This window comes from Sesamum indicum, linkage group LG8 (genome assembly GCF_000512975.1).
Source record: "Sesamum indicum cultivar Zhongzhi No. 13 linkage group LG8, S_indicum_v1.0, whole genome shotgun sequence".
NCBI lineage: Eukaryota > Viridiplantae > Streptophyta > Magnoliopsida > Lamiales > Pedaliaceae > Sesamum > Sesamum indicum.
Genome location: NC_026152.1, coordinates 1,077,517 through 1,091,100, shown reverse-complemented (window position 1 = coordinate 1,091,100; position 13,584 = coordinate 1,077,517). Strand labels below are relative to the sequence as shown.

The 13,584-nt window shown below is 35.5% G+C and overlaps 1 protein-coding gene across 1 annotated transcript; it reads right to left on the bottom strand.

Annotated features, from left to right (window-relative positions):
- On the bottom strand, positions 4,894 to 7,829 carry LOC105167560. The gene is made up of 6 exons (XM_011087334.2): positions 7,622 to 7,829; positions 7,418 to 7,550; positions 7,135 to 7,238; positions 6,865 to 7,036; positions 6,661 to 6,792; positions 4,894 to 6,570 (listed from the first exon to the last, which is right to left on the bottom strand). Exons 1-6 carry the CDS (start codon positions 7,660 to 7,662, stop codon positions 5,302 to 5,304), a joined length of 1,851 nt encoding a protein of 616 aa, XP_011085636.1. The 5' UTR covers positions 7,663 to 7,829; the 3' UTR covers positions 4,894 to 5,301.

Sequence of the window (13,584 nt, the reverse complement as noted above, 5' to 3'; positions counted from 1 at the left end):
AGAGATACAAGCACTGGAGAAGAACAAGACTTTGGGAGGTCTCAACCTTGCCTCTAGGAAAGAATGCAGTGGGCTGCAGATTGGTTTACAAGGTAAAATTAAGACCTGATGGCTCATTGGAAAGGTGCCAGGCCAGGCTCGTTGCCAAAGGCTATAGCCAAGTTGAGGGTCAGGATTACAACGACTGCTTTGTCCCAGTGGCTAAAGCAGCCACTGTGAGACTCTTTTTGGCTATAACTGTAGCTAGGAGCTGGCCTTTGAGACATTTGGATGGTAACAATGCTTTCCTACATGGAACTCTTGATGAGGATATCTATATGGAACCCCCTGAAGGGCACAACATTCCAGCTGGAAAGGTATGCAAGCTCAAAAAATCATTGTACGGTTTGAAGCAAGTTTCAAGAAAATGGAATGAGGAATTCACCAACAAAGTGAAAGGGTTCGGTTTTCAGCAGTCAAGTCATGACCACTGTATGTTTTTTAAGGGAACTGGTTCACAGTTGGTGGCATTATTCGTGTATGTAGATCACATACTTATCACTCATCCACAGAAGATTTTATAAAAAATGTTAAGGAGTATTTGGATGGATTGTTCTCTGTCAAAGATCTGGGAGCAACAAAATATTTTCTTGGCTTAGAACTAGCTCGTTCCTACCAAGGTTTGATTGTCACACAAACTGAGTATGCTCTTGACATTGTGAAAGATATGGGTCTTATTAAAGGAAGAGCCTATACTACACCACTCCCTGCAGAACTTAAGCTCACAGCAAAAGCAGGGGCTCTTCTCCCCAATCCTTCCAGATATAGAAGTTTAGTAGGAATGCTTTTGTGCTTAGGATTTACGCAACCTGATATCTATCATTCAGCTCAACAACTCACCCAACACATTCAGAACCCCTATCAAGGTCACTGGGATGCTGCGATGCATTTAGTCAGATTCTTGAAGTCTAACCCATCGACAGGTTTGTTCTTTCCACCTATTTCTGATTTTTAACTTACGAGCTTACTGCGATGCAGATTGGGCTACTTGTCAATCCACGAGGAAGTCCTTGTCAAGCTTTTGCATTTTCCTTGGAGATAGTCTAGTTTCATGGAAAACGAAGAAGCAATCTACAGTGGCCAGGTCTTCTGCAGAAGCAGAATACAGGAGTATGGCAACAACTATGTGTGAGATCATTTGGATTTTTTACATTCTTGGTGACTTACGGGTCAAAGTAAACATACCAATTCCTTTTTTCTACGATAACAAGGCATCACTTAAATATTAAGGCAAACCCAATCTTTCATGAGAGGACCAAACATCTAAAGATCTATTGTCATATCGTTCGTAACAAGTACAAAGATGGAGTCATACAGCCTACCTATATAGTTTGTTTTTTATAAAAATAAAGTTTCAGACAAAACTTTAAATCTAACTTAGTATGAGGACTTGTAAATATAGTAATTAGTTAATGTAATTATTTCGGAATTTTACTTTCATATATATTGCTGCTGATTTTTTGTTGGCGGAGGCATGTGCAAAGTCAACTTATAATGGTTAACTAAATAGAAATTGTGTTTAATTATAAATAATTTTAATTAATGTAATTAGCTAATTTGATTGCTAATTGCATGTGAAAAGTCCGCATAATGGCTATCTACGTAGAAAATTGTGACTAAAATTTGGATTAAATGAAAACTAACATAATGGTTTCCTATATATATAGAAAGTTATAAGGTCAAATTCATTTTGACCCCCTGTGATATATGAAAATAGCAAAAACCCCCTCTATGAAAATTGTAATATAAAAAACCACCCCTGTGTTATGAATAAAAGTGCACACTGCCCCCCTGGTCAACGATTTTTGTCTCATGAATTTCGTAAAATTTTGCATATTTAGTCTTTATTCACCTCTAATTGCATGCTAATCCCCTAGCCTTGAAAATGGTATCAGAGCCTAGGTTTATTGAAGAAATATATGATTATATTACATCTTGATATTATTTATCCACTAATGGAGGAGACCTTTCAAGAAAAATGGAACCTAATGAAAGTTCGAGTTATTCTGAAAACAGGGAATATTTTCAAATTCTGAAAATACAAAGAAGAGAATTTCTCATGGAAATTCTTGCCAAATGTGACAACGGTCCCAAGAGGATTGATCCAAAACTTCTCATACCGGAAGAGGAACAAGAGTGGCTGAGAAATTTTGAAGTTCGACAAGTACTACCAAGAAATGCAGTGAGACGTCTACACTCCATTGAAGTCCATGGTAGAATCCCAGCCAGAAGAAACGGAATGGGTAAATTCCTACATAATTTCAGTTCTACAAATTATGACTGATTGGAAAGAACTCGATTCGGATACATCAAAGATCTCCCAAGATCTGAGGGAGATACAAAAGACGATTCAAAACTATGGACATAGGTTATTACATATACCTACGAAAATAGAATCTTTGAGCCAAAAGGTGGACGAGGTCCTTAATATCCTTCCCGATCTACACAAGGGTCTTACAGATCTGAAGGAAAAAATTACAGATCTGAAGAGAAACCAACGAGAGAGCCCTGAGACATCTAGATCCAGGCAGGAGCGAATCGGGGACGCCCTTAGAACAATACCTCTTCTACGCCAAAAGGGGAAGGCCACGGAGATCCCAAAGCCGAAGTCAAGAGAAGATCTGATTATTGCTTCCATTAGATCTATAAAATAATGGAAGTAACAAGAGCGGATCTATCAGATTTACAAGAATTGGCGGAATCCTTTTCCCAACTCAAGATCGTGGATTTAGTCAATATCCAAACAAATGAAATCACTCCAGCACTACCACCGCTGGAGGGAACATGCTCTAATGATCCTCCACAGGATCAACCGATGAGAGAAAGTGCGGATTTCCACACTAATGCCACTCCAACGTTTGTGGGAACCAGGCTAAAGGAAAATCCAGGAAGAAATTCAAAAAGAGTGCCGGAGAATACACCTTAGGCAAGGACCATGCTCCAGCCCTTACATCCATATGGCGCTATACTGAACTTGGATATTATCGATTTTCGAAATATCGATAAATTGATAGATGAATGGGTTGTAGCAATCAAGATAGCAGCAACTACCCTAGAGCTCGACAAAAAAAATTTCATAAAGCTTGTGGAGTTGAGCTTAGAGGGATCTGTAAAAATTAGATGGGATAATACCCCAAAAGATACCAAAGCCAGCATCCTTGCCGGAAATTTAAAAGGTGTGATAGCAAACCGGCTAGGAAGGCTTATCAAGATACACTTCATCGGAGATGGATACTTCGAAGGAAGTAAAGCAGTAAAGCACCCTATGCAACTTTGAAAGGCAGTTTTCGTCCATATGCATTCATTGGGGTAAAATTGTCCGAAAATCTGCAAGAGGACTAAAAGTAAGCAATTTCGTAAGTTACTGGACTTAAACAAAAATGGACATAATTATCGGACTAAAATTAAAATTAGACATATTTAGGGGACTAAAATAATAATTTTCCCTATTTTTTATACAGTAGGCCAAGTTAGTAAGGAACACCCAATTCCTTATCCATCCATATAGGATGTGTAAAGGCACATGGTCAAACTTATTTAAGTGCTTCACCGTATCATAAATAGGGGTGTTAATACAAATTTCAAGTTTGTTAAAATAAATTACAGAATTAGAAAAGATATTGGTAAGGAATTTTAAAATTTAAATAAAAAAAGAGAGTTACAATCTTTGAAGCAATGATTGTATTCTTAGGTGTGGAAGCGTGATTTCGTCCGGACTTGTGGGATAAAGTTCCGAGCCACCTTGAACACGTGGAACGAGAGGCTTTGGGAGTTTGATGTCCAACAAGACATAGAATTTTTGAAGTTGCAGAGTTCTGTCGTGGTAGAGAGTTTTTGGCTTATTTTGGGCTTCAACTTTTTACATTTGCTGTATATATATATATAGGAAAAAATGAAAGTAACCTCTTGTGATATTGCAAATGAGCAAATTACTTTTTTATGAAAAAAATAAATAGCAATTTATCTCCCTATATTTTTTAAAATACAACAATTTGCCTCCTATGATTTTTAAAATGAAGCAATATACCTCCTTATACCAAGTGGTAAATTACTTCATTTTAAAAAGTATAGGGAGGTAAATTGCTATATTTTTTTCATAGAACGGTGATATGCTCATTTTCAATATCATAGGGGGGTAAATTGCTATTCACCCTATATATATATATATATGTGTGTATTCTTGTGTAATGTTGTGGTTGATTATAGTCATGATGAGCAAAGCATGGGCAGTTGGGGATCACTTCAATTAAGTTTGAACACCATGCACTTTGATATGAATCAATCTCCTAACTATCTGTACTTGGACATATTTTAATCAATTTAGCTGATTCAAAATATATATAAAAAGAATATTATTTTTATTTTGGATCAATGCATGAAGATGCATAATGCCCAAATTTAGTGTGAGCTTATTTGCGAATTTGGAGTCTAATTATTACCCAACTTATCTATACTTTAAATTGATAGTCCAGCTTAATTGCTTGCAAGTGATTATATTTAACATATATGTAATAATCCTTTTTATTCAAGTTAGAACAGTTTAGGATTCAAATGACAGATCTATTTAAAAGAAAACCGAAAACTACAACAAGGGGCTTTTGAGCAGACGTAGTCTGAACTCGTCGATGCTGGCTGCTGCTATACAGTGAGATGGTCCGGTATAAGGCAGGATTAAGACCAGAGTGTGCTCCACACGGCAGAGGACTGCAGCTTGGAATTACGATAGGTTGTTTATTTTTTTGGGTGCACAACTCTTCAACTGATGAGATTCTTTAGCTCTGCTCTTTGCCATAGTTGATGGAGGTTGAGTACCTCTGCAGCAAAGCTTTATCCGGCACCATTGCTTCATACTAATTATCCAGCACTGTTCTTTGTGGCAACAGTTTTAGTGTTTATTCTGTTTCACTCTCAGTTCATCGTTTGTACTGTTATCGTTTCAGTTTGAATTACTGGCTCTATTATGATCAGTTTGGCGTTTCTACTCTGTTGATTTCCATAACAAGGTAGTGCAATTACAAGAGAGTTATGACCTGCATGCAAGATCAACTGACGATCCTCGTTTGAATGTTAGCTACAGAGCAAGTTTCCAAGAAAATAATGTGGACTAATACCTAGAAGAGGGAATATACAGGAATGTAGTCCATGGAATGTTATCTATCAGATCAACTATCTATATCATCACTATGGGAAGAGTCCTTTGAAGGGTCAACAAATATATCTACCCGACTTTTGACAGTCCGAAATTCATGGATTACTCGAGTGTTATTTATTTTGAAGGTTTGCTCTCTTGAGCTCCATGAACTTTGCTGCTAGTTCATCATAGTCAGGAAGCTTTGGATGGATATGGTGACACGAAGAGTGTCGACTGTGGGGTTGTTCACTTGGAAATGAGTTGGAACGGAAAACGTTTTCCATAAGACTCTCTTTAGCCCTTTCAGCAGGCATAGTCATTGCCCGTAATGCATGAGGCCGGATCTCTTCCCCCGAGCTGTTCTTTTCTCCTTCGCCTCTGTTTGAATATTTACTGACTAGGAGTCCATATTGAACATTTCCTTCCTTTAAACTATGTGTTGTAAAATCCTTCATATTCGAACTTCTCATCTTCGGTCTCCAGTGAGGGCTGAAGTAACACGGATGTCCTAAGCTGCATTCCTTTGTAATATTTTGACTTGAATTGCAACTGCAGCTAAATTCCATATTATTTTCTCTGGTGTCGATTAAACTGAAGCTGCTACTAACTTTGACAAAGCAAGTGTGTCCCTGATTTCGTAGTGCGTGATACGACTTTCGACTTTCCCGCACTAAGATCTTGTCCTTTCGCTTTTTTTGATGATGAGATTTTCGTTTATTGTGATCAGGGGACATCTCGTCTGACTCGCCGTAGTATATCACAGATTCAACATCTGTTATGTTTCTGTTTTCTACACTAACTGATCTCCTCCTTCTTGATCTTTTTCTACTTGCTTTCCTCATCTTTCTGGAGCTTCTTGAAAATGACCTTTCCTGCGGAAGCTTTTCTTCCTCAAGATTTATATCAATCCCATAATTTGTTTTCTCCTTTAAAGGGATCCCAAATGATTTGAACATGAATAGTCTCTGGTCCTGGAGACTTCCATCTTTGCTCACAGGTGGAACAAACTCTTCAATGTCGTCAAGATATACAGTTTCCTCAGGCAGTTGAGCTGAAGTTATTGAAGAAGTCTCCACTTCCCTTGCAAAAGCAGGAGTCTCAGCAGTATTGGTACACTGTAGAGATTCATGACGAGGAACTGTAAATTTATCCATCTCAACCGAATTCACTAGCTTCTCCCCATCTCCAGGTTCTGAATCTTGGATTGTATCTAGAGAACTATGCTCTTTTCCCAGTCCAAAACACGGTTCTTTTGAAACTTTCTTGCTCTCAGGAGAAAAATCCATGTACATAATCTTTCCTTCCAGCTCTCTCCCAATGCAACGTTGAGGTTCAGGGGCTTGGTTTTCTGTACATATTTGAATTTCACTAGATGGCATCTGACCGCTGCCTTTGATTGCCTGAAGTTCCATACGACCTCAGGATGTCATAAACACCTCAAAACCCATATGTCTACTACTTATATTTCAGACAGGCGCTCAAAATGTTACCTGTTCTTCTTGCAACTGGGGCTTGTACTCAAGCAGCAACGGTCCTGTTTTAGCGCAACTGCTAGCTATCTCATCCAGCAATCTATACTTCACATCATCAGTCACCATTTCTGCACAAACACTCTCTTTTACCTGCAAGAAATGAAATCAACTAAGTACACGCACATAAAACATTAGTCTATTGCCAATTTCTTGCGGGCTAACCTGATGGTTCACAAGATTTCCAGGTAATAATTCAAGCGCTGATGTTACGAATCTTTGGCCATAACGCTCTCCAAAGAGCTTCCTTATGGCCAGAAGCTCCGGCAACTCCCCAAATCTCGCAGATGAGAAAATCAGAGTCGATGCTGCTTCATTTATATCATTCGGGCAGTCCCTGAAACAGAGATTAAAACGATCCATTTCGTCAGCATTAGGACTACGAATCAGAAAGTTTAAGCAAAAGGGAGTATGAGATTCCATCGTTGCACATACTTGTGCTTGCGGATGTAGGGAAGATTAATCATTATAAATTCGCAAAAGTGCTCCAGCAGCTCATACACTTGAAACGTTCTCTCATCCTTGACAAGCTGCTCAACCTGAAAAAGACCTTACATGGAAAAATCAAGAAACAGTTTCACATCAATTCAGATTACTGAATTAAGGTACAGAAGTTTGAAACATTTTGATAGTGAAAACACATAGTACCACAAATTCCCAAGCCGGTTTACTCGAGAACTACTACAAAAAACAGAAGTATTTCACAGGCAATGAATACCCTTTCAAAGGCAGTTTGATGAAGCCCATGTTTGAGAAGCTCCGCCGCATCCTCTCTCAGCTGCTTCACAATGCAGCTCCTCTTGTTCTTCAGAAGTTTGAGGCGGCATTGCACTGTTTTCATCAACTTCTTGCTGTAAAAACAGAAAACTCACATCAGAAGTGCAGACGCTGACCTGAAACAAAAACAGGAATCCCAGTTTACCATTTCGAAGCCTTTCTCCATCCGAAGAGAAGATCAAACATTTTTCAGATGAGCTGTCCCAATTCTTGGTGAACCAAACAGGTAGTTTTGTGGAAGTGGGAGCATGGCATGTTCCAACTCTGCTTTGCCAGAAAAAGAGAAAAGGCCTGAAATAAATTATAATTTCAGAAAAAAGAAGAAGGAGAAGACGAGAGTGTGGGAGTGTGGGAGTGATGATTGGAGTTGAAGGTGAACTGAACCACCAGTGACAGTTGGGGTTTTCACTTTTTGGGTAGTTATTTCTTGAGAGAGAAAAGTATTTGGGTAGTTCGCCAGTCCATGGAAAACTGCTCCACCACGCAGCTACACAGCCCATGTGTCCTAACACGTCCCTCTCTCTCTCTCTCTCTCTCTCTCTCGCTTTCCCTTTTTTGAATAGTTTTTTTGGTGTAAATTACGCTGACTGACAATTCTTAAACATTTTTTTTTTTATAAAATTATGAATACATCATTTGATGAGGTGTTTATATAATTTATTTCAAGGGTATTTGTGTAAATTTTTATTTTTGAAGATAGGCACAATTGTAATTATAGTTACAATTTTAAAAAGTGTACTTGTAATTTTATAAAAGTCATAAAATGTTTGTGTGTTTGATTCTAATTTAGGGGATGTCAATGCAATTTAGTTTAATATTTTCCTCATTTTTTTTCTTGGTATTAAACCCTTTATTTTATGATAAATTACTTTAAGAATGTGTCAAATTAAAAAATATTTCTTGTTCTCTGCAAAGCTAATATACCTTTTGAGGTGGTGTTTGATTATCTCAAACGGGTGTTTGTTCAAGTTTTTGGTAATGAGAGGATGTCGGATGCAAATTACAATTGTAACCTAAAGAAGTGTAATTGTAATTTTATAAAAGATGTGGAGTATTTATGAAATTAAACCTAACTTTAATTTGTGTAAATATAATTTACCCTTACAAACAAAAACAGAAAACCCTAATCGAAAATGAGTAAAATCTCCGACTCAGAAGGTTACTTCAATAAATTAATCATAAAAACATTTCATAAAGTTAAGAAAAAAATCTTGTATATATTTGATGTGATTAGTGACTTCTCTGCAATTTAAAATATTAAATTTTTATACATTGCAAATAAACTAAAAATCAGCCGTTTCTTTGTTTTTTTATAATTAAACTCAATGCATACTGGACTTTAAATGTACCACAAGGGTCCAAGGACCTTCAAAGAAAGTCTATGATTAATGGAGGACTAACTTGCAAAATAAAATTGAACACTTAAATGTTTAAATCAGTAATGGTTTATTGATTAAAATAAAATAACAATTCAAAGTGATGTGAGAATAATAGTGACGTGTGATAATGGTAAGATATATTTCATGTGAAGCTCGGAATGTGAGCTTAAATAACTTCAATATATATATATATATATATATATAAAGAGAGAGAGAGAGAGAGAGAGAGAGAGAGAGAGAGAGAGTGTAATTATGTTATGAATTTCGGTGGTAGAAAATACTGGCGTTGCAAAAACTTCACTACGGATAAAATTTATAACAAAAGGTATCTGTTACGGAAAAACATGGCGTTTGTTACAACACATAAGCAAAGAAGAGCAAAAATCTCTACCTTTTTACTATGATTGTCCATTTGCAGCCACTGCATGGGTCTTTGCTACAAAAATTTAGCTTCCCTTACGATGGCAAATTCATAGCAAAAGCAACGATAAAAAGTATCATCTTTTACTATTATGCTCTACTTGTACTAACTTTTACTAAAACCAATTTTGTTGTGGAAATAAAATAAAATTTTATTTTATATTTTTTTACGATAATTATCCAGATATTTTTTCAATATTTATTATTTTTTAATATTTACGATTTTATTTATATTAATGATTGAAAGTATTCTTATATATAATTAGTACTTGTAGCAACATTGAAAATCACTAACATATATTGTAAAGTAATAAGTTAAGGTAGCAGAAAGTATAATATTCTAATTTCAATATCAACAATACATACCAACAATTAAATAATTTTGTAAGTATTAGTTAATACTGTAGATATTACACAATTCTTAGCCATATCATTAGACAATCGAAAAAGTCAAAGTTGCAACAAAAGCCCAGTATATAGCGAAAAAAAGTAGCTTCTCGATCACCATGTTTCATATCTCTATGACCTAAAATATAGAGGAAAAGTATTATTTTAGTCCGCTAAGTATACCTAATTTCAATTTTAGTGCATATGGACTAAAATTAAAATTAGGCATACTTAGGCGGACTACAATCACACATTTCAAGCAAGCTGCAGATTGTCGACATGTTTACTAAGTCTCTTCTTGGTCCGTCCTTCGCTGCCTTTGTGTCCAAGTTGGGTCTTTGCTCCTTCACCCACGCCCAACTTGAGGGGGGGATGTTGAAGTCAGCTTCATCCTCCATTACAGCAATAGAAGCAACTCCAGTTTCAGACTCTGTTTCTGCAGAAGAACAAGAGCTCCCCTGAAGACGTGTTTTCCCTTGCTAACGTTTCTATCATTGTAATTCACACCTTTATTAGCTGTCATTAGTAGCTTAGGTGGCTGTTGACGTTGCCTCCAGTCTGTTATTCAGTTGTAGTTAGTTGAACAGTTATTTCTCCCTCTGTATCCATATTTAAAGACTTGCTATATCATTTTTTCAGAATGAATGAGAGTGAATTCTTATTCTCTTCAGTTTAGTTTGTGTGATTCATGGACTTTATCTCTGATTTTATCACACGTATCAGTAGTAAGACATATACGTCGTGATTTCAAAAAAAAAAAATCAGTGCTTTCTTTTCTTCCACAGAGTTTCATGCAATCTTTCGCAACAGTGATGCAACTTGGAACTACAAATCTAGGTTCTAAAGCTTGAGAATAAGCTCTAAAACCTTCTCCCTCTGCCATTTTGAAAGGTAGATCATCAATGATCACCATCTTTGCTAAAGATTTTCTAATTCTTTAAAGGTCCAACTTTTTTATTTTACCAAATGCACTATCATTTTCTGTTTCTAGCTTAGCATAGTCTGTAATAGATTTTTGAGACTTAATCATTTTTCTGGGGGTACTTAGTACATTTGTTCTCTAAGTGTCTCTATAAACTAGTAGTACCATTCTGCAGCGTAGTCCTCACCATAATAATTACATGCAGCTCTAGGTGGATCACGACCCTCTATCATAGTGAAATGGTTCCAAATATGAAAAAGTAACATTATTTTTTGAATGAATAAGGTTGAGTCATTTTCAACTTTTCAGGTACCCTGAAATGGTTATCTTCTGATTTTCTTTTTAGGAATTGGAGGAGTAGAAGACACCGAAGATGCCATTTTATACTTTTCTAAATTGCTTTCAACACTTCTGGTAGGGAATACCCTAATTTATCAAAATATTTTTAATGAAGGGCATTTTCATAATTACCCGGAGGAAGATCCGCGTCCTAATCAAGCGGTTCGGATAGAACCTGCCCCAGAAAAGGAAGACCCGACTTAATAATAGCCGTCCGATTTGAGTCTCTATCGCCCAGATGGTGACACATCGTCCAAACCACCGTACACTCTTGGAGCTATAAATACATCAACACTCCATTTATTGAGGTAACTGTTCTTTAATATTTTCAACCTACAATCTTCAGTTCGCACATTTTTATCTCGAACAACTCTAACTTGAGCGTCGGAGGGTCATTGTTGGGGACGCACCAGACGAGCCTCACGTTCGTGTTTTTGTCTTCAAGACCCAATCACTCGATCTTGGGAGAGTACGTGGCCGCATCCGACCTACCAATCGAGGCCGCATATTTCGAATAGGATCAACTTCCCTCTTGTTTCATCTACATAATTTAATTGGAGTTCAGTTTAAGGAAATAAACATTACACAAAATTAACTAATTAAGCAAAGCCCACATCAATTTTTGCAAAGAAATAAACATCGCACAAAATTAACTAATTAAGAAAAACTTACATCAAATTTTGCAAGGAATCAATATTGCACTCTAAAGGCTAAAAATAATTAAAGATCTAGAGAGACTACTTGAATCATTTCACTTTAATTCAGCAAACTCTCTTTAGTTTATTTTTATTAACAAAACATGGAACAAATCATGCTCCTTGCATGAATCCTTAATGTATTCTTCATGTTGGAATTTCTCTTTATCTTATTTTATTTTTTTAAAGTTTTTTTAGTTATTAAAAAACTATCTATTTATATAATATAATATTGTTATTATACAATATATATGTGTAATATATTATTATATAAAAAATATATATGTTATATTAATTTATTGCATAGTAAGTGAATAAAATGTTTTATTAAGTTTAATAGTAAAAGAAGGATTTTCTATTTTTAATGAAAGAAATAAGATAGTTTGACATGGACCAAATTGAGACAAAAATTAAAGTTTAGAGATGCTAAAGTCAAGAAATGAACTTGAGGGATTAAAGTGATTTTAAACAAAATCTTAAGAGACCAAATATAACATTTACCCAAAAAAAATATAAAAAATTATAAATAACCAAAAATAATTAGCTGGGTGTTTTATTTCTTTTATTTATGTATAATTAATGTATAAATATATACTACACAAGAAATTATAAGTATCATAATTGTTATTACTATCTTCAATATTAATTTATATATTATATAAAGAATTCTAATTTTTATATTATTATTATTATCGAGGTCGAGCGCGGTCTTTATGGTCCATATAAGTATAAATCCAAACCCGATTGCTAAATTATAGATTTTTTTATAGCTCCCAAGACCAACCCAACCCACCCTTAACCGGTTAATTGTTGTGCGATTGGGTCGGGCCGATCGGTTGGGGTGGCCCAACGATTTCGTTGAACAGTCCTAACTTCCTCCACAACTTATTCCTACCACATAAACAGAAGCTATTGCAAATACCTCTATAATTGAGTCTTAAATAAAAACGTCTAGCAATGTCTTGTGATTGATACGCAATTCCAAGCAAATAATCAACTAAAATATTTAATAATATACTTGTCGTGTCATTTATTGAGACTAAGCAGAAACCTATTCATATTCCCTATCCAGCCCCACAACTATTCCCTCTAATTTCCCATTACAAAAGTGCCACAACTACAATTAATGTAATTGAACTATCTTTATATAACTCATAATGAGTCCTCCCTGTCTGGCTTTTTTCCACTTCATTTCTCTTCATCCTCTTCTCTATTACTGGACTATTTTCCACCTTCTTATCCCTTTTTCTCCTCCAAATTTCCCCCTCTCTTACTTTCTCTTGTCATCCTCATCTCTCTATCTTCAAGACTTGGCAGCTTCTAAACATATCATTTTATAAAAGCCCACAGAATTTATGGAATAACAAGTATATTTTCTTGCTCCTTTGGATTCAGGGAAGTCCTGTCATCATACATATACTTCAAGGCATTTTTAGGGTACTCAAAAACTTTCTTTTCTTTGGGTTATGTTTGTGTTTTTTTCTTTTTTTTTTAAGTCCTTTGATTCTCTTTTATTCTTACATTCATGATTATGCACTTGTTGCAAACATAACATCGAACTAATATCAGGGTAAGTAATATTTTTTTCATCTAGTATTTTAAAGTCAGTATAATTTTCCGTTCTATTAGTTACGGAATTCTCATTAATGATCTTATAAGTTATAAAGACTCTCACTTTTAGTCATTTCGTCATATTTTGTTAGGATTTCGACATAAAATGTCACGTGCTAAGTACGTGGTCGTTAATTTTTCAGTATCATGAAAAATGAACACGTGCTCTTTTTCTGTCAAAATATTAACAAAATTTGTAAAAAATGATATTTTTAGTAGTTTATGGGATCGTTAATGAGAACCCTGTAACTAACGGAACGATAAGTATGTCGGTACTGGAGGATAAAATACAATTTTCCTTAATATGCATACACATACATAAATATACTTACACAAAATAATAGAAACATGTCTT

What these genes read in the sequence shown, in the direction of transcription:
- LOC105167560 (XM_011087334.2), bottom strand. Translation starts at nt 7,662, where the DNA reads ATGTTTGATCTTCTCTTCGGATGGAGAAAGGCTTCGAAATG. An exon ending in TGGAGAAAGGCTTCGAAATG is followed by an intron (nt 7,551 to 7,621) that starts GTAAACTGGGAT and finishes CTGTTTTTACAG; the next exon opens with CAAGAAGTTGATGAAAACAG. An exon ending in GAAATCTTGTGAACCATCAG is followed by an intron (nt 6,793 to 6,864) that starts GTTAGCCCGCAA and finishes CATTTCTTGCAG; the next exon opens with GTAAAAGAGAGTGTTTGTGC.